Source organism: Aspergillus udagawae (genome assembly GCF_001078395.1).
Source record: "Aspergillus udagawae IFM 46973 DNA, scaffold_6, whole genome shotgun sequence".
In the NCBI taxonomy this organism is placed as follows: domain Eukaryota; kingdom Fungi; phylum Ascomycota; class Eurotiomycetes; order Eurotiales; family Aspergillaceae; genus Aspergillus; species Aspergillus udagawae.
In genome coordinates this window covers 29,136-49,250 of record NW_025091269.1, presented here as the reverse complement: position 1 = coordinate 49,250, position 20,115 = coordinate 29,136, and the positions used below count along the sequence as shown (strand labels likewise).

The 20,115-nt window shown below is 51.8% G+C and overlaps 5 protein-coding genes across 5 annotated transcripts; 2 read left to right on the top strand and 3 right to left on the bottom strand.

Moving 5' to 3' along the window:
• Window positions 1-703: 703 nt before the first annotated feature.
• On the bottom strand, window positions 704-1,597 carry Aud_007782 (phytanoyl-CoA dioxygenase family protein; the record flags this gene model as incomplete). Its single annotated transcript, XM_043292670.1, has 2 exons — window positions 704-1,308; window positions 1,384-1,597. 2 exons carry the CDS (start codon window positions 1,595-1,597, stop codon window positions 704-706), a joined length of 819 nt encoding a protein of 272 aa, XP_043148605.1.
• Window positions 1,598-3,822: 2,225 nt separating this feature from the next.
• Aud_007781 (uncharacterized protein) lies at window positions 3,823-6,664 on the top strand (the record flags this gene model as incomplete). The annotated part of the gene is made up of 6 exons (XM_043292669.1): window positions 3,823-4,119; window positions 4,197-4,541; window positions 4,602-4,822; window positions 4,883-5,333; window positions 5,389-5,636; window positions 5,707-6,664. 6 exons carry the CDS (start codon window positions 3,823-3,825, stop codon window positions 6,662-6,664), a joined length of 2,520 nt encoding a protein of 839 aa, XP_043148604.1.
• A 2,088-nt stretch (window positions 6,665-8,752) lies between these two features.
• On the bottom strand, window positions 8,753-9,169 carry Aud_007780 (uncharacterized protein; the record flags this gene model as incomplete). The annotated part of the gene is made up of 1 exon (XM_043292668.1): window positions 8,753-9,169. The coding sequence occupies one exon, from the start codon at window positions 9,167-9,169 to the stop codon at window positions 8,753-8,755; it is 417 nt and encodes a 138-aa protein (XP_043148603.1).
• Window positions 9,170-9,223: 54 nt separating this feature from the next.
• Window positions 9,224-9,697, bottom strand: Aud_007779 (uncharacterized protein; the record flags this gene model as incomplete). The annotated part of the gene is made up of 1 exon (XM_043292667.1): window positions 9,224-9,697. One exon carries the CDS (start codon window positions 9,695-9,697, stop codon window positions 9,224-9,226), a length of 474 nt encoding a protein of 157 aa, XP_043148602.1.
• Window positions 9,698-12,330: 2,633 nt separating this feature from the next.
• On the top strand, window positions 12,331-20,079 carry Aud_007778 (type I iterative polyketide synthase; the record flags this gene model as incomplete). Its single annotated transcript, XM_043292666.1, has 5 exons — window positions 12,331-12,975; window positions 13,035-14,135; window positions 14,204-14,579; window positions 14,665-19,110; window positions 19,169-20,079. The coding sequence occupies 5 exons, from the start codon at window positions 12,331-12,333 to the stop codon at window positions 20,077-20,079; spliced, it is 7,479 nt and encodes a 2,492-aa protein (XP_043148601.1).
• Between the last annotated feature and the right edge of the window lie 36 nt (window positions 20,080-20,115).

Sequence of the window (20,115 nt, the reverse complement as noted above, 5' to 3'; positions counted from 1 at the left end):
AATATCTCTGAATATCTCTGAATATCTCTGAATATCTCTGAATATCTCTGAATATCCCTAAACGTCTCTAAGGTAACATCCCCCATGCTTGCAGAGCCCTAACTGGCTATATGGTCCATTGGTCCATAAACACGGAGTATGCAGTGCTGTCAACCACGACATCAAACACAAGACCATGAGAAACTCACATTTCCATGACCTTGCTGAGCATGAGACATACTTTCATTTCTGCGCGCATTCTCTTCCTAGTCACGGGCCAATTTGCTCAAAGATATCGCGCAAAGTAGCAACAGCAAGGCAATGGTCCTCGCTCGACTTGTTGATTTGCATTGGAGCCCGTAGGTAAGGCCTCGGGATCCCCTGGGAACCTATGCAATAGGATGGCTTCCCTTGAGAAAACCCAGACTGTGCAGCGGTGTTGCGCATATGAGAAAACAGGACAGAGCTATTAGTACGTGTACGCGCTCCTTCTAACATCGCAGGTGTTCATCACAGACGAAAAATTTTCCATGTGGGCTATATATATATGTTGGTCGGTGGAGATTCAGATTCCCGCAAATAAGAACTTTATGTGGCTAGAAATAAGGTGCTGCGGAGAGTACTCAAGTTCATTCCTTGCTGAGAAGAGATGGCTTTAGAAATGATGGACCGGATTGCCTACCGAGCACCTAGGATGACATGTATTTGTTGGAAAAGAGATGTGCTACTGATCGCGGAGCATATGCTGAAGCTCTTCTCCTTCCCTATCCCGATAAAGGCCAATGTCTTTAGAATCCATCGTCCAGAAAGTCAACCCCTCAACCGTGGGCGACCCCCAACCAACCATCTTCTGAGCAAGAGGCGTCATGCCGTCAACGATGTTGCGCGGTATTCCCAGAAACGATTCAAAGGGAGTCAGGTAGCTCGGCTGGAATCCGAAGATGATGAGTCGACGAAGAGAATTCTGGCTTACATTCTGCCCAGCGGCGTGCACCGTCTTGCCACCCAGAAGAAACGCATCCCCTGCCTTCATCTCCACAGGCACAGTCATCCCAGCTTCGCCGTTGTCACTGAAGTCCGACCACAAATGACTACCAGGGATAACACGGGTCCCACCATTCTCCTCAGTGACATCGCTCAGCGCCACGAAGAAGTTGATCATGACCATGGGTCCCGTTTCCCCAAGCGCCTTGCACAGAGGGAACAACATCTGGTCCCGATGCAAGTCCTGCTTATATCCTCCGGGCGAGTTTTCCAGCATTGCTGCCATGCTCAGCCAGTAATCAGCAAGCTGCCGCTCAGAGTAAATCTTTCGACAGATATCATGAACTAAGGTATCGTTTAAGAGATTTTCGCGGAATGTCCTGCTTTTCGCGGGGAGGATATAGATCCGTTTTCATCCACGGCCGTGAAACTCAGCTAAGTTTTTGGGGAGATCGATGTCGCGAGCTAAATACGGCTCTAATTCATGATTTAGCCGGTCAATAACGCCTGGAGCGCAGAAGTTCTCGATAACGACCACACCGTCCTCCTGCAAGATATTGATAATTTCATCCGCTCCAGCTTTGGCGGGAACACGGCGGATTGAAGGCTTGGACACAGTAGTAGGGCGGGCCATTCTTGAGCAAGTAGGAACAGACAATGTAAAGAGAATGATAGGAAAGACCTTTCTGCTAATCTGGAGAGAAAAAAAACATGATACGACTTGACATGTTATAGTGGACGAGCGACTGGTTTGACATCCTTGCATGGCATTCCATGCCTAGGGACATGAATGAAACATCGAGATGCTTGGTTGTACAAGCTGCATGCGTGGTGAAAGACCCTCGCCACAAGTCGCAACCTGGCGCATTCTTTCTTCCTGGTGGGGAACAGAGCGGCGGTGAAGGGGTGAGAACTTATGCTGTCCAGCAAGGAATCTGTCTTGCAAATAGTCCTAGACTTGAGATGCAGAGATTGGATGTCTGAACACAATCAAAGTATTGACAATATTGCGGTAACTGCGCCCTGCTGTGCTTAATTTGATGTCTTCCCTGAGTGGTCCATAGATTTTCTTTAAACATCCCTGTTCAACTGTGACCAGATACTTTGTTTTTGTCTCCTAGTCCCGCACAGATTGCACAGAAACAGGGGTTCGAGGAAGCAAGGTTGGATTGCGAGCTGCAGGCAAAAGCTTGAGGATAAGACAATTCGCTAACACATAGCCCAACTCCGTTTCTCCGCTCCTTACTATGTTAAGGAAAAAGAGGAGGAAGGGGGGGTGGGGGGGTGTGTTTCCTGAAATGGGTTAAACCGTTGCTGCCTTGGACAATGGAGGCTCCTGACGTGGCTTACCCAGATCCTCCATGGGCATATCCACAACGTCTCCCTACCTATTCCCTTTTCAGCCCGATTGAGGGGTCATTGGAACGGCCAGGAGTCAGACATGAAAGCACAAAATCTTAAAGAGGTGATTAGCTACAGGGTTAGCAGGATCTTGCGCATCTTCCTGGCCTAGTGAATACCTGTTACTGGTATGGCACTTGGAAAGTCACTACTTTGTAATGCTATGGGTTTATAACCGGGACACAGAAAAGCATATTAGGCGTCTGAATAGAACTGAGCCAGTTTGTCCAATCCTGGGCTCAGCATGCTGCACCTTCCGGCTGGACAGGTCAGCCTCGATAATGGGAAGTGTGCATGAATGTCCTATTTACTTTTCAATATCAAGATAATTCAATGCCGTTCAACATTTATTCGGCCAGTGCTGGATAATGGATATAACAGAATGCCTTTGGGTCTATGAAGCTTCAATGATCGATAGAGAAGCCGTAAACATCAACCGGTTTCTCTGGCTATCTTTCCACAAAGCCTTAAGATTCCTTCCACAGTATGTTTCAAGAACTTAGCGACCGATAATCAGATGACTGAGAGGAGTGGTCGATTGAATTTCTGTTCCAGACATGCATTCAGGGCTGAAGTATCACGAAGAGTAATAATATCCTCCAGAGATAGTTCATGATAAACTTCACAAAGCAGCTCGCGAGGGCTTCAAATTCACTTGAATCTGTCTCATGTACGACTGAGTAGTAGCTAATTGCGCGGCAGCATCGAGGCCCTGCGTGGAAACCACACAAGAAGCCAGCGCCCCGGGAGGGACCAATATCAAAATCAAAGGAAAACGTCCCCCTTTGACGAAGTTGCATTTCCCGAAACTCTCGCATTCTTTTTCGTTTTAGCTCGCTTGGATCTGCCCATGGTTGCTCTGTTGGAATGTTTATCCCGAACCCCAAGGAAAATCTATAGTTTCAGTTTAATAAAAGGAGAGGGCAGAGGAGGAGGGAGGTGCAGAGGAGATGTAAAAGTTAGGCGAAGGGTTTGCAAATTCGCGCAGCGCGCCTTCATTAGGGGTTCGCACCATGGGGGGAAATCTATATCGAGCCTTTTTCTTTCAATGCGTAAAGACTGAGACGGTGGCTCCGGCAGGAGAAACTGACTCGGGCGGTCAACATGTATCTCCCTGTGAAGCTCCAAGGGGTTAAGAAAGCAGCGGTGAACTGGACGCTTCTCCAGCTGCAGGGCTGGTGCTGATACACAATCAGCTGGACAATTCAATGTTCAAGCAAGCGCAGATATCTCCAAAGGATCACCCGTAGGTCACAACATAATAGATCATGGGTGACCCTTGCGCCTTGCATCAAGAGCACCTGCATGATTACCTATTGCTCAGCGCGTTACGTCGCCTTGCGTGGGTTTTTCGAGAGAATCAATCCCTGGTGTCTCTGGCACCAAAAGCCCGTTCCTTCTAATCAATATCTCTGTAATCGAAAGGCAGGAGGGACCCGACCGGGAACAAAGCCAAACATGACCATGCTGGACAAGATAGATATTCCCAGGCTTGCTGCTGCCGCGGTCGCTTTGTACGCTTTCTATCGGGCGTTTCAGAGCTTTGTGCGCCTCAGCCATGTCCCAGGACCATTTATCGCCAAATTCACCAACCTTCAGCGAGTTTGGTGGGTGAAATCCGGGCGCGCCCATGAATATCATCGCCAAATGCACGAAAGATATGGGAAGCTTGTCCGATTCGGCCCCAACATGGTGTCCATTTCCGATCCTGGTGCCATGTCTATCGTCTACCCCAACCGGCCGGGGTTTCAAAAGGTGAGAGTCCAGTGAGCTGATTGATATCCTTTGCTGAGCATTGCGCATCCGGACAGAGTGACTTTTATCGAACCCAGAGGCCATATTCGCCCAAGAGCGGTGTTCTTCCCGCGGTGTTCAACACACAGGATGAGACCCTCCACCGACAGCTCCGAAAGCCAATTGCCTCGCTGTATTCCATGACCAGCATCGTGGGCTCGGAGCCATTGGTGGACCAGACATTGGAGATTCTTTTCCGACAGCTTGACCTGCGATTCGGTGCGACGGGCCGGTCGCTGGATCTTGCGGAATGGTTGCAGTTCTTTGCCTTTGATGTGATGGGGATGTTGTCGTTCAGCAAGCGACACGGATTTCTAGAGCAAGGCAGGGATGTCCGCGGGATATTGGGAGGCATCTGGGCCTTCATGAAGACTGTCGCTCCGGTGAGTTCAACCGACCTATTTACCAGTTCTTGCTCATGTTTTCTCTTCCTTTTCTTCCAGGTTGGCCAAATACCCTGGTTTGACCCAGTTTGGAACAAGAACCCCATCATTGCGCTTTTCAAACAGACTACAGGACTCGCTGTGCTCGGGGTGGTGGATCGATTTGTTGCTGAACGCCAAATGTCTTCGTCACAACACGGGGCAGAGGGCAAACGGGAGAAACGGGACATGCTTTCCAAATTTCTGGAAATCCAGGCCAAGGACCCCAAGATCCCTGCATGGTATGATCTATCTTCTCTCATCCCACCTAGACTCCTGCAAATTCATCTAATCGACCCTAGGGCCCCCAAGGCGTGGACATTCTCCAATATGCTTGCCGGATCAGATACGACTGCGACCGCCCTGACTGCCGTCATGTATAATCTCCTTAACTGCCGAACTTCCATGGATACTTTAGCCCGAGAGCTATCCAACGCCCAACGGAAGGGGCGCCTTTCACGCCCATACCCGTCCTGGCACGAGGTGCGAGAGCTTCCATATCTTGATGCATGCATCATGGAGGCCCTGAGGCTGCATCCACCATTCTGCTTACCCTTTGAGCGCGTTGTTCCCGAGGGCGGCGTGACCGTTTGCGGCACTTATCTTGCAGCAGGTACAGTGGTTGGCATGAGCCCATACATTGTTAACCGGGATAGAGACACCTACGGCGACGACGCCGACGAATGGAGGCCGGAAAGGTGGCTGAACCTCGGCGAGGGAGACCGCCGAAGACTTGAGAATGGCATTCTCACGGTGCGTTTTGGACTTTCTCTCGCTGCCTTGAGTTTCGGAAGCTTACATGTTGCAGTTCGGATCTGGTCGACGTACATGCCTCGGCCGTAATCTCGCCATCTTTGAGATGAAGAAACTGCTCCCGGCTCTTCTCATGCGATATGAGATAACCGCTGTCGAGCCACTCCAGCTCAAGCTTGAAAATTCGTGGTTATTCAAGCAATGGGATCTGCACGTCCATGTACGTTTGAATGAAGCGCTGCAGCCCCCTCCACTGGACGTCCCTTCGTCAACATCTACAGCCCTCGTGAGGGTGATTGATCCGTGAGTTTGACGATCCCTGCCTTCTCAGGGGGCACAATCGACGAGACCTAATTTTCACTTCTTCGCTAAGAGGCACAACCCTTGATCTTAAGCCAGGGCTCTTCTGGCAACCCGCACTCAATGGACTTGACAAACTGACTGTACCAATGTACTGCTTTTTGATCTCAAGCGGCGAGCGCCATATCCTATTTGATCTAGGTGTCCGGGCCGACTGGGAGAACCTGGCACCCGCGGCTGCCGCGCTCATCAGAAACACCACCACAGTCTACAACTCCCGAAACATAGCGGATATCCTCGACACCACGCCGATCCCAGAATCGAGCATCCGGACCACGAACATTGAAGCCATTATCTGGTCCCACGACCATTTTGACCACATCGGAGATCCCTCCACCTTTCCACCATCCACCAACTTAGTCGTGGGCCCGGGCGTGCGAGACGCCTGGCCAGGGTACCCATCCAATCCCACCAGCCGAGTCCTTGACTCAGACATTGAAGGCCGTCTACTCCGCGAGATATCCTTTGGCCAAACGCCATTAAAAGTCGGCCCCTTCGACGCATTCGACTACTTTGGCGACGGATCCTTCTACCTCCTAAACGCCCCCGGCCATTCTATCGGCCACATGTGCGGACTGGCTAGGGTGACCACATCTCCCGATACATTTGTATTTATGGGCGCAGACGCTTGTCATCACCCGGGGGTTCTTCGACCGACGAAATACCGGCCCTTACCACCAGGCCAGCGCTCGCCTCCCGGCTTAAGCCCCTGCGCAGCATGCCCCCTGACCTGGGATGAGTCGTTGTTTAAGGTCTCGCCCGTCCTGGCTAGTGATCATGCAAGGGCGTTGGAGACGGTGGAGAAAATCAAAGAGCTAGATGCATCTGACGACGTGTTTGTAATTCTTTCTCATGATTATACTTTGAGGGGGAGGATCCGTTTCTTCCCGGATACGATCAATGATTGGCAGGAGATGGGGTATGGGTCTTCCACTAGGTGGTTGTTCTGTAAGGATTTGGCAGCCTTGTGATTCAATCAGAGGTCCTATATAGGTTCTCCGATAGGTGGAGGTGGGATGCTCGAGATGAAGACGAAGTGCCGATTTCTCATGGAGTCTTTTTATTTCAATCTCAGATTGCCTACGTCCCTTTGGGGTTTGATCCTAGTAATCCGCACTTTGTCTCGGATGATCTTCCTTTTTATTCAGCGGCGGGCATTGCCTCACCCCGATATTATAATATATATCGTGATATGCTATCAATAGATACGCGATTCCTCATCAAGGCTCTCCCCGTTTACCAGCTTACGGAGCTTTTCATTTTTTACTAGTAGCCATATGACTACTTTGAACAACCTCAGTCTGTTGTATATCCCTCGAAACAGTCACATAACAAATCTCTATGACCGTCGTGACCGCCAAAAACTAGGCCAGAATCGGGCTCTGCACGAGAGCCAAACACCTCCGACCAGTAACTGTTCTCAGAAGCCACAGTGCCACACCACTACGATATCTATAAATATAGAAATATATCCCTACCTAGGCCTAGGTTAGGTTAGATAAGCTTATCAGGCCCTTAAGGCCCTAGATCACGTGCACCAAATGGGTTATCCATATCCATGTAGGTTAGATGTCATCCATCCATATCCATGCGGATTGGATCAGGGTCAACCCCTATCCAACCCAAAGTGCGGATTGGGCGGGTTGATTATGGATTTGCGGATTGGGTCAGCCTGTCTAATCCTAACTGCTAAATTCATTGATTCCTCCTGGCCTGCAACTCCGTCTGTTACACGCTGCTTCCATCAAGTTTCAAGTGGCCATGGCGCAGACAATGGGTCCGGGTCTTGGTGGGGGGGAACTTATGTGCTTGCTTCTTTATTGCTGCTTTAAGCTGGGTCGTTGGTGTAGTTGATCGCGAGGGGGCAGTTCGATATGATCTGGTGAGGGTTACTTGCAAGATTGCGCTCTACTCTCAGGAGTAGGCTCCTTGCGGCGGACGCTCACTGGTAGGCATTTACGCCCAACAGGCTTAATGGGTCTATTGGGAAGCTCGTGGCGGGGGTTGTTGCTTATAGAATAGTAGAAAAATAGGTGGTAGGTCGCCTGACTAGCTATTATAGATATATCCATTATCCATAATCCAATCCGCATGGATATAAGGGTGGTTTAGATAGGTCATGGATCAACCCATAATCCACATAGGTTGGATTTAAACCCCTTGTAAATCCATCCAAACCCAATCCACGACCAGTATAGTTAGGATCGTATCCAGTACTTCGATCAAGGACTTCGTAGATACAGGAGCTGAAGCCTGAAGGGCGAAGGACTCGAGAGTTCCTTTCTGTTATATACACATAGAGACACATCAGGGAGTTATCCAAAAACACTGTCTCGGAGTATCAGTTGCATGCCTGATGATAAGTACAACAGTGAGTCTGATACTGAGCTCGATATCAGTTTTTCCGTGAGGGCAAAAGATACTCTAAGGGTGAGATAGGACATTCTCTATTAGACTTTGGAGAACCCCTGATGGAGGTCATAGTAACCGCTGGGAAAATACCCTCGCCGCCAAAAACCAAATTCATCCAACGGGAAATTTAGGATTTGATGCCCGCTCAAGGGTTCTTGGCTGGACCGGTACCACTGTCAAAGCCGGTGGATAAATCATAACAGAAGTGTTAAGCTGCCTCTCCTTGCCGTTATCTTCTCAACATGCACACTTGTGCTGAATTAGGCCTTGCACTCGCCTGCGGCTCTAGTTCGAGTCGTGATTTGGTTGTTAGGAAACGGTCCTGCCATTGCAGGGAGTTAAGCAGCTATCGGACGATAATTTTCTCGACGGCAGGATTTTCTTACGCGTTGATACACTCTATACTGAATATGCAAGTATCCCAGAGATGTTTGACAGGCGTCTATTATGACTGGAGTTGTCTAGTAGATCTCTGGAGAATATTACAAACTTCAGCCGTATTAACCTCAGATTGCGAACAACGTTCGGATAATTTGGTCATTGGATATTCCCGGTGCCCCTATATGGCCCATTCCCCAGGGCAGAGAGCATCTTCTTCCAAGTATGTCAGCTCGAGTCCGTGAAGTTTTCCCTCCTTCCTCCATGTTTCAATTTGGTTCACGTAACTCGCAATACCCTCTCCCCAGACTGCCAGACGTGCTGCTTTCTCTTTGCTGTTCTGCGCTGCTTGGTTGGGCAATCATCCCATAGCCGTTGAGATATCCTGGCGTACAGCCAGCTATCCCTCGGAGAGCCGCCACACGCGAGACAACCTCCATGGCCCAGTCCTCCTCCGCCTCCGCAGTTGGCTCTATAATCACCTTCGAAACCCCAGGACATTTTTCGCTTGCGCCCTCTTTTGCCTTCGAGAGAATGTAGGCAACATGAATCGCGCTCTGGTCCAGGATATATGTCATGTTGGCGCATGCCCCAGCCTGGGCCGTCCCAGAGAAGAAGAGGTTCGGCAAATCCCGAGTAATTACTCCATGCAAAGTTGCGAGACCGTTATTCCACTTGCCCTCCATTGTTAGGCTGTGCCGGCCGGTGACCGAAATATTAGCACGGGACCCAGGGCTGCTTCAGGTGGCTGCGACAGTGAACCCCGTGCTGAAGATGACAGCGTCCAGTTCATATTTGGTGTTGTCAGCCACAATCCCTTTGGCTGTAAAATGACTGATCCCATGATCTCGAACGTCAACCAGCTTAACGTTTGGCCGGTTGAATGAGGGCAGGTAATCATCATGGAAACACGGTCGCTTACACAATCCTGGATACCAGGGAGCCAGAAGGTTAGAAATTGTCCGGGCTTGAACGATATCATGGACACGATCCCGTATCCTCTGCTGCCGTGCTCGATCCACCTCCCGCATCTGGTTGACGTATTCTGGATCGAGGCCCTGCTGTGCCCCTATAAGCAAACTGAAAGAAGGTATTTCTGTCCACCCATCAGCTACCATGTTGACCTTTGGAGGTGGTTGCTGATTGCAAGTGAAGGCATTGAAGTTCTCCATCCTTCTTCGTTGCCATCCCTTGGTCTCAGACTGGATTTCCATTTTCCACTACCCCGGGTCCGTGGGATGATTGCCACGTTTGGCCACAGATGAGGGCGTGCGTTGAAACACTAGTAGTTCCTTACAGTAGAGCGCGAGATGGGGAACTATCTGTACCGCACTTGCGCCAGTTCCAATAATGGCAACCTTCTTGTCTCTTAGTCTGGTCGTTTCTGGGTCTTCCGGTGTCCCTCCCGTAAAACCATAGTCCCACCGAGCCGTGTGGAAAAGTCTGCCATTGTATTCCAGGGCCGCCGGAGATGCGGGTATCCTTGGGCTGGCGAACACGCCCTGGGCGATGATGGCAAAGTCCGCAGTTAGCCGGATCGCTGTCTTATGCTCGTCTCTGGAAAGGCATCGCTGTAGGTGAATGGATCCCCCTCCCAGTTATGGACATCATGAAAGGGGAGCCGGGAACAACCTGCTGGGTCAGCGTAAGAGGTTTTTCTCAGATATTTAGGTAGTTCAAAGAAGATCGGTGTGAGCACTTGGTAGCTATATGTTGTCATATTAATCAGTACGGGGAGAATGAGTACATGTATATATATGCATCTCCATATTGGGGAGAGGATGGGGAATGACCTACTACACCTCAACAAAGTTCTCGCCTTTTGGGGATTGCAACGCGTGAGTAACATTATTAGCAGTGAATCTCTCTGAACCAAGCTGGTCAATCATTTTCGTGCTTGTGAGATAGCGCAGCACACGTGCTTTAAGCTTATTATCAGACTGGGGCTGATCGGCTGTGGGTATTCGCTGGCCTACCTAGCAAACGGCGATCTGCCCCAGTAGCATTGGTGAGTTCGTCCAAGGTCCGTGGTGAATCGGTTGATGAAAGGAGCCGGAAGACTTGCAAGTCCACTCCCATCTTTGCTCCACAAAGCTCAAGTGGCTGACGCGGTTCATTAGTGAAAGGTCTTGCGGTCCATAGAGTTCAATACTGGGTTAACGTACTGCAACAGCGATTCTTTCCAACGTGTCATCGGGCTTTTTCAATGAGATTGAGGTAGCGCGTAAGGTACTGATAAGGGCCTTTCGCTCATTGTCATTGGCAGTGTCGGCAAAGGACCTAATTTGGCGAACGAGTTCCTCCATGACGCGTTGAGAGCTTACTCGAGGATTGTTGGAAAAGATACACACAAACTGATTGTCTCAAGTCCTCCTTGGGTCTTTAAACAATAGCAAAATTGGTGTAGGCATTGATAGGCATCACGACAGCATCAACAATGTACAAAACCCCTTGAATGTCCCCCCGGTTTGGGCCTTCACAAGTGGAATTGTTCTACGCAGCTGCCATCAAGGGACAATCACCCTCGCATTCCAGGGAATGTATGGACTACTGCAATCGCCAAAAGCCTATTTTCAGCGGGCGGAACAAGCGGTGAATCAACCTCTCTGGCGGTCAGCATGACTCTCTGTCGACGAAAGCCAGGCCCACAGGCCAGGAACTCCTGCATGCAAACGGTGAGGGGAGATGCAACCCGGTCGGCCAAAACATGTAATCTAGCATTAAGTTCTGGCCCAGCCAGTGGAGTGTTCGGGTCCATTTCTCTGCCAGGAGACTGATAGGTCTCACTCTACCCGTGGTGTCCGATAGGGGTTTCTCTCAGTACTGATGCCCCCCTTGCGGCATAGCGCGGCGCTATTATACTGCGGACACTACAGGCAAGACACCTCTTAGCCTACTACTTCATCTCATCCAGGTGGCCAAGGGCGGAGCTTGCTTCCGCCGATGAGTCTCTCCCCGGCCGAATAGTATGAATGTCAAGGTCAACAACAAGCTCTCTGAACTCCGAATCATGAGGATCCTGTGGCTTCGTTCCACCGCGGTAACTCCTCTTTGATATTGCCAAATTATGCGGCCAGCGGCGATAAATGTGACAACGCAATATGTGGAATCTAGCAGGTGCCTCTTGACGGCCTTTGCTTATGAGGCGGAGAAGCACCTGGTCCTGTACGAAGAACAACCGCTCAACAGGCATTGGTGAACGTGCTGTTAAGAAGAATGAATTAGCTGTCAGTTTTGTGGAATAGTTGGCATGAGGTAAACCTTCAGCCAAAAGACCATTAGTGATCCCTCATTATGGATGGATGCAGCCCCGCTTGTGCAGCCTGCTGCGGGTTTTCCCTAGTAAGAGTATCTGGCTACAAAGAAGATACAACCTGCCAGTTTTGACATGCCGTCCCTTGATGCCGGCCCCTCCTCCGTCCATCTCTTATCAACACTGACCACAGTTTATCAGCCCCTTGTACAATGAATGCTACACCGATGCTTCCTTTGAGGAGTTACCCGTCTGGTCACTGCCCATCAATATATGTGCATTGTATGCAAGGGTATTGAGTGGTATGTACCAATCAATGCCCTCGATCGAGGAAGGAGAAAAGAGTACAGGTGGAGGTTACTGGTCGGAGCACATCGGGGAATGAAATCAACCTGACTGTGAGATTGAATCAGTCAACGGGGGCTGGGGCTGTAAGGTCTCTTTCAGGCTGTCCTTTCTCACCTGCCACATTCACTCCTCTGTTATCTTTGGCTTTGTGTGCGCTCGTGCTCTCCTAGTATTTTTATGGATGTGGTTCCCATTCCCATCAGTTTGATTCCTAATATACATGCAGTGATTGATACATTATTCGCTATGAAACTATGCACAGAGTGCCCCGAAGGAAGCCTTCGTCTTCTTTTTGGACCCCAATGCACGGAAATCGGAGACCAAATCACCCGCATTCGAGATGCCATAGAGAAATATCCATCGGGGCTACAGTTTCTTCGTGAGATTCTGGATGAGCTTCCCTCGTTATGGCCCGTCATTTCAGAAGCCTGGCCAGCGCTGGACCAGGTGCCCGGCGAGAGCGGACTTGCTGCACTGGCCCAGCTTGTCAACAACGAATTACCAGCCAGCCCCTTGAGTGAACGGCTGAACATAATTCTAACTCCACTTACGGTCATGGCACATATAGCTGAATTTTGGAACCTCCAACATGTAGCAGCACATCCGGCATTCCCACCACAGTCTTCTGTAACATCTCCAGCTGCAGTTCCGACGATAATCGATACACAAGGATTTTGTGTAGGTATCCTCGCGGCGATCGTTGTCGCATGTTCACGAGACGCACGTGAGTTCCAGGCTGTGGCCTCAAATGCAATAAGGCTCGCTGTCTGTATCGGAGCGTTGGTCGATTTGGATGAGATGGTGTCTGGTGAGGCTACATCGATGGCAATACGATGGGAGTCTCAAGAGAGTTATGACCATCTTCAACACATCCTGACACAGGACCCCAATGTGAGTATGCCTAAGCCGAAAAGAGACTATATTAAAGCGAATGCTGAACAACACCAAAGGTTTATATCTCCTGCCGTACAGATGCGAACAGCGTCACCATTACGCTTCCTGACCAAAGCGCACAATGGATGAAGCAGCAGCTCAGCGGTTTTGGGCTGTGGTCAAAGCAGATTCCCCTGCGGGGTCGGTTCCATCACCGTGAAGCGCACGACACAGGCGTCCAGCACATTATGCAGCTGTCCATTAGGGACCCTCGCTTTCAGCTCCCCCACAGTGATACCTTGCTGTTTCCCCTTCGGTCAAACCAAGACGGCGAGGTGATTGAGCCGGGGACCATGTTGCACACCGTTGCCTTGGAGACGATCCTCCGCGCAAGGGCAAACTGGGCGAAAACCGTCTCATCACTGCTCACTAATGGGCAATTGGAAGTTGACGGGTCCCGCCTCCTATCCATCGGCTCAAGGGAATTCGTTCCACGATCCGCCCGAGGCCGTTTAGTGTCCCAAGAAAGCCTTCCCATAGCATCTAGGAAACATGGTCTCGTCAACGGACAAACAGCAGGCGTTTCCGCAGTCCCATTGGTGAAAGAAAAGGACAATGTCGACCCCCGCCCGCAGAATGGCCAGGTGCCGCCGATTGCCATAACGGGGATCGCTTGTCGATATGCTGGCGCAGACTCCGTGAGGGAGCTGTGGGACCTGCTAGAGCTGGGACAATGCAACGTGCGAAGGGCCCCCGAGAGTCGGTTTCGGATGTCGGAGCTGCAGCGAGAGCCCAGCGGTCCTTTCTGGGGCCACTTTCTTCAGCACCCAGATGTGTTTGACCATCGATTTTTTGGCATCTCAGCACGGGAAGCCGAGTCCATGGACCCGCAGCAGCGCCTGTTGCTGCAGGTAGCGTACGAAGCCATGGAGTCGGCTGGTTACTTCGGATGGCAGCAGACCCAGCTGCCGCAGGATATCGGGTGCTACGTGGGGGTGGGATCCGAGGACTATACCGAGAATGTAGCATCCCGGCATGCAAATGCCTTCTCGGCCACAGGAACCCTGCAGTCGTTCATCAGCGGGCGCACTAGCCATTTCTTCGGCTGGTCGGGGCCTTCAATCACAATAGATACAGCATGTTCGTCCGCGGCGGTGGCGATACATCTAGCATGCAAGGTAAATAAGACGTCCGGGTTTGACTTTTGCTCCAAGGAGACTGACTGACCTGTGACCGAAAACGGCAGGCCCTGCAGACGAAAGAGTGCTCAATCGCTGTGGCTGGCGGCGTGAATGTACTCACCAACCCCAGGGTGTACCAGAACCTGGCTGCCGCATCGTTTTTGTCTCCGACAGGAGCGTGCAAGCCGTTCGACGCCGCTGCAGATGGATACTGTCGTGGGGAGGGGGCTGGGCTCGTTGTGCTACGGCCTCTGCAGGATGCCATCGACCACGGAGATCCCATACTCGCTGTGGTCGCTGGCTCGGCCGTCAACCAGGGCTCAAACAAATCACCTATCACTGTACCCGACGCGCAGTCCCAACTGACGCTCTACGGCAAGGCCCTGTCTCTCGCGGGGGTGACCCCTGAACAGGTCACGTATGTGGAAGCCCACGGGACAGGTATGGATCCTATTGACTTTCCCCCTTCCAGCATCTTGATCTCCTCCCTTTCTCAATCGTTGACGGCGGAGTAACCATGGTACAGGCACGCAAGTTGGCGATCCAATCGAGTTGGACAGTCTCCGCAGGGCGTTTGGTGACCGTCACCGGCGGCAGGACCTGTACGTGGGGTCCATTAAAGGCAACATCGGACACACCGAGACCTCCTCAGGGGTCGCCGGCCTGTTGAAGACGATCTTGATGTTGCAAAATCGGCGCATCCCGCAACAAGCGAATTTTAGCACGCTGAACCCCAAGGTCGTGCCGCTCGACCACGACCGACTGATAATCCCCGTAGAGTCGACCGAATGGGAAGCGGAAAGACGACTTGCCATGGTTAGCAATTATGGTGCGTCGGGGAGCAACGCTGCACTCGTAGTAAGAGAACACATTACGGGAGCCAACAAGCAAGGGGACGCAACCTCTCGATATTTGCTGGATGTTCCGATCTTGATTTCTGCGGAGACGCAAGATTCCGTCCGGGCGTACTGCGGTGCCCTCCGCACTGCGCTCTTGAGCAATTCGTGGTCTGCCATCACAGTCCAGGACCTAGCGTATAACCTGGCAATCAAGCAGAACAGAGCCCTCTCATTCAATGTTGCTTTTCCAATTTCTTCGCACTCCGGGTTATTAGGCGCCCGCTTGGAGGCCATCGCCACAGGCGCATCTGCCGATATTTTGCAGAAGCGACCAGCCAGCGAACCGCCGATTATTCTGTGCTTCGGCGGTCAAAGTAGCCAGACGGCATGCATTTCAAAAACCTTGTTTGACAGCTGCGTCCTGTTACAGAAACACCTTGTGGCATGTGAGCAGGTGGGCCAAACACTGGGCCTTCCCAGTCTCTTTCCTACGATCTTTGCATCAGACCCAATCACGGACGTCATTCATCTGCATTTCTTGCTCTTCTCCATCCAGTACGCATGCGCAATGGCATGGTTGGACTCCGGACTCCACGTCAACCGCATCGTGGGCCACAGCTTCGGTCAGCTCACCGCGCTGTCTGTGGCTGGTACCCTGAGCCTTCGCGACGGCATTTACTTGATCGCCGAACGTGCTCGTCTGATCCAGGCCTGCTGGGGCCCAGAGTCCGGTGTGATGCTTGCCTTCGAGGGCCCGAAAACGGTTCTTGAAGAGGTGCTCACGCAGAGTGGCCACGGGGTTGATATTGCCTGTTATAATGGGCCGCAGCAAGTGATCCTGACTGGCACGGAGGGATCCATACGGGCGGTCGAGGAATTAATCGCCGCAAGCATCTCAGAGAATAACATCAGGGTGAGACGATTAGACGTCACGCATGCGTTCCACTCCAGGCTCATCGACAGTATTACGCCGGGCCTCACGGAGGTGGCAGGGTCACTCGCTTACCGTAAACCCGCGATTCCCATTGAAGACTGTTCCGTAATGGGTGACTGGTCGACAGTGACACCGACGAAAATCGTCGAGCATAGTCGCCAAACCGTATATTTCCAGCGCGCTGTCGAGCGAGTAGCTCAAAATCTCCAAGGTCCAGCTGTCTGGCTAGAAGCTGGATCCGCCTCACCCATCATCTCCATGGTGCGCCGGGTGTTGGAAAACTCCTCTGCATCGCATGCATATTTCAAGGTTGACCTCAGTGGGCGTGACGCCGCCAGAAATCTGGCGACTGTTACTAGCGGCCTCTGGGCGCAGGGCATCCGCGTTCAGTTCTGGCCATTCCACCGGTTGCAGAGCGAGGCCTTTAGCTGGTTGAATGTTCCTCCGTATCAGTTCGCGAAGACAACCCACTGGGTCGACTTTGAACCCGCTGCGCTCTTGCCCCTGGGCTCATCGAAGATCTCACACGCTGCAAGCCGGCAGCCAACTGGTCTGTTACACCAGCTGAGCGGCGGGCCAGATGAGTTTTTATTCGCCGTAAACACTCAAGACGCATTGTACAAGACATGCACGCAGGGACACGCTGTCCTCGACCAGCCGTTGTGTCCTGCATCCATGTATATGGAGCTGGTCCTGCGGGCGACGACTTGTCTCTTCCCCTTGGATGCAACCTGGACGCCAGCAATGGCTCATATCGAGAATCTCGTCATCTGTTCCCCACTGGTGCTGGACCCGCCAGGGGACGTGCATGTGCTACTGTCTCCTGAGGGACCAAGTTGCTCCCAAATGTGGTCCTTCTCCGTTTCCAGCAACAGCGAGACGACTCATGATAAGGTCACTCATGCCAAAGGTATCGTCTCCCTTTTGCGGGACCACTCCCGTCCTGTGGTCTGTTTCCATTCTATAGGGCGATTGGTCAATCACTCTAGGGGCCAAGCAATCGTGGAAAAACCGACGTCGAGCGGGCTGAAGGGATCAATGGTCTACTCTGCGCTCCGCCAGATGACTAACTACGCAGATTACTTTCGTGGTGTTAAGCAGGTATTTGCAGACGGCTGTGAAGCCGTAGGTTTTGTCACCATGGCACCGCCTACTACTAAGACCACCTGCAACCCTATTCTTCTAGACAATTTTCTGCAGGTTGCGGGTATTCACGTTAACTGTCTTTCTGATCGCCAAGAAGACACGATACTAGTGTGCAACGCTATAGGGGAAATTTTCATCGACGAACTGCTACTCAGGGGGGATACGGAAGCTCTCCCCCCGTCGTGGAAGGTTTATACCAATTACGCCCGGCAATCAAAGAGCCAGATATCGTGTGACATATACGTCAAGGATAGTTTGACAGATGGTCTAGTAGTCGCGATAATGGGCGTTTCCTTCACGGGCGTCTCGATCCGTTCTCTCACCCGCACACTGGCTAAACTGAACAATAACAGCTTTGAAGACGCAAATCCGGTCGCCGTTTGCAGCGTCCCGCCTGAGACCCAGTCACCAGAGGAGCCGCTGGCCCACGAACGAGCCACTGCCAAGATGGATGTGGACCGTGATCTTGCAGCTGTGCAGGGAATGTTTTGCGATCTATTTGGCGTTGGTATCAATGAGCTACCTCCGGCCACTTCATTGATCGATATTGGAGTAGATTCTCTTATGAGCACCGAAGTGCTATCGGAGATCAAGAAGCGATTCCAGGTCAATATGTCGTATTCAACCTTGGTGGGAATTCCGGATATTCAGAGCCTTGCGCAGCATATATTTCCAGAGCGTCCCAAAGTATCCCTTTCGCGGCCTGTAGGGGAAGAAACAGTGCCCCATGGACCTGACATGTCGCGCACCGGGCCTGTTGTCACTGTGGGTGCTGATGACAAACTGTCGCTAGACTTAGTGGCCTATCAGTGTTATGAGGCAACACGCACGGCAGTATCCCACACTGATGATGCGCACTGGACTGACTTCTTCCACACTGTCTATCCTCAGCAAATGATGCTCATTACGGCGTACGTTGTGGAAGCATTCCGGGCCTTGGGTTGCCCGCTAGAATCTTATCAGGCAGGGGATGTGGTCCCTACTATCTCTGTTGTGCCACACCACGAAGCCCTAAGAAATCACCTGTATGTGATTTTGGAATCCGTCAACTTGCTCTGCCGCACGTCAGAAGGAAAGCTTGTGCGGACAGCAACACCCATTTCCCCGCTCTCCTCGCAGGCCTTGCACACCCAGATACGCAGTGAACACCCTGCATACGCATTGGAGCACGATCTTCTCCAGATCACAGGTCCGCAGCTGGCCAACTGCCTGTCTGGTCAAGCAGACGGAGTATCGCTGATCTTCCGTGATTCCCAGACTCGTCGTCTGATTGAGGATGTCTATACGCACTCCCCAGTGTTCAAATCAGGCAACCTCTATCTCGAGCGGTATCTGATGGATGTAATCCAAGGTCTTGGGAATAGTCGGCTGATCAAGATACTCGAAATTGGTGCCGGCACTGGAGGCACTACCAAGTTTCTCCTCGAGCAGCTCTGGAACCTATCAGCAACGACTACTCATATTCAATATACTTTTACGGATATCTCCTCGTCACTTGTAGCAGCGGCGCGAAAGAAGTTCGGCAAATACAATTTTGTGCAGTACAAGACCCTGGATGTCGAGCAGGAGCCTCCTTCAAGTTTACACGGCCAGTACGACATCGTGCTGTCGACGAACTGCATCCATGCGACGCGGAACATTGTCCAGAGCTGCTCGCATATCCGTACCCTCTTGCAGCCCAACGGAATCGTGTGTCTCGTCGAGCTGACACGTGATATCTTCTGGCTAGATCTCGTGTTTGGCCTCCTCGATGGCTGGTGGCGGTTTGATGATGGCCGCGACCATGCTCTGGCGAGCGAACAGCTTTGGCATCAGACGCTTCATCAGGCTGGCTTTGAGTGGGTGGGCTGGACTGATAATCAGACTCTGGAATCAAATGCGCTGCGTGTTATCGTCGGGTCACCGTCAGGAGTGCCTGGATTTACTCAAGGACTTTCCACCGAGCCAGTAAAACGGGAAACCGTTGTCTGGGCTTGCAGAGGCTCTCTTCAGTTGCAGGCGGATATATATTATCCCGATGAGGTTGACACTTTGCGGACGCCCCGACCAATTGGTACGAGTATTCCACGTGTCCTATGCTACAATTACACATTGCTAATACCTCTGTTTAGCCCTGATGATTCATGGAGGCGGCCATGTTATGCTCTCGCGCAAGGACATTCGTCCACACCAGACTGAAATCTTGGTTGGCGCCGGGTTCCTACCTATTAGCATTGATTACCGACTGTGCCCAGAGGTCTCTCTAGCAGATGGCCCTATGGCGGACGTCTGCGACGCTCTTCGCTGGGTTCGCTGCACCCTACCAAATTTGCCCCTCCTGCGTCCGGATATCCGGCCGGACGGAAACCGCGTTGTGGCTGTCGGGTGGTCTACCGGTGGCCATCTCGCCATGACGCTCTCGTGGACCGCCCCCGCGGTGCGACTCGCTGCACCAGACGCCATCTTGGCGTTTTATTGCCCCTCCGACTACGAGGATTCGTTCTGGGCGCGTCCGAACTTCCCATTCAAACAAGCGGTCTCGCCAAGGGAGATGAAGTACGATGTCTGGGAAGGGGTACGCGCTAGTCCGATTGCCAGCTATAATCCACCGCCACAGCAACGGGCATTAGGAGGGTGGATGTCAGCGAGTGACCCGCGTAGTCGAATTGCGTTGCACATGAACTGGACTGGGCAGACTCTTCGGATGCTCATCAACGGGTGGATGCAAGGTCAGAACACGGAAACCATTCGCGATCCCACCGAAGAGGAGATCCAAGCAGTCAGCCCGCATTACCAGGTCCGCGCCGGGCGGTACCGCACGCCGACGTTCTTGATCCATGGAACAAGGGATGATCTTGTTCCTTGTACGCAGACGAGGTCCACATATGATGTCTTAGTGCAGCACGGCGTGGAGGCGGAGATTAGGGTGGTAGAGGACGCCGTGCACCTATTTGATATATATCCAGATTTCCAGGGGTCCGAAGATGCCAGAAGGGCTGTAGATGATGGATACGAGTTCCTCAAACGGCATGTGCGCCTTTAGGCTGCAATTTTTCTGTTCTCTCCTTTCTACCTGTGT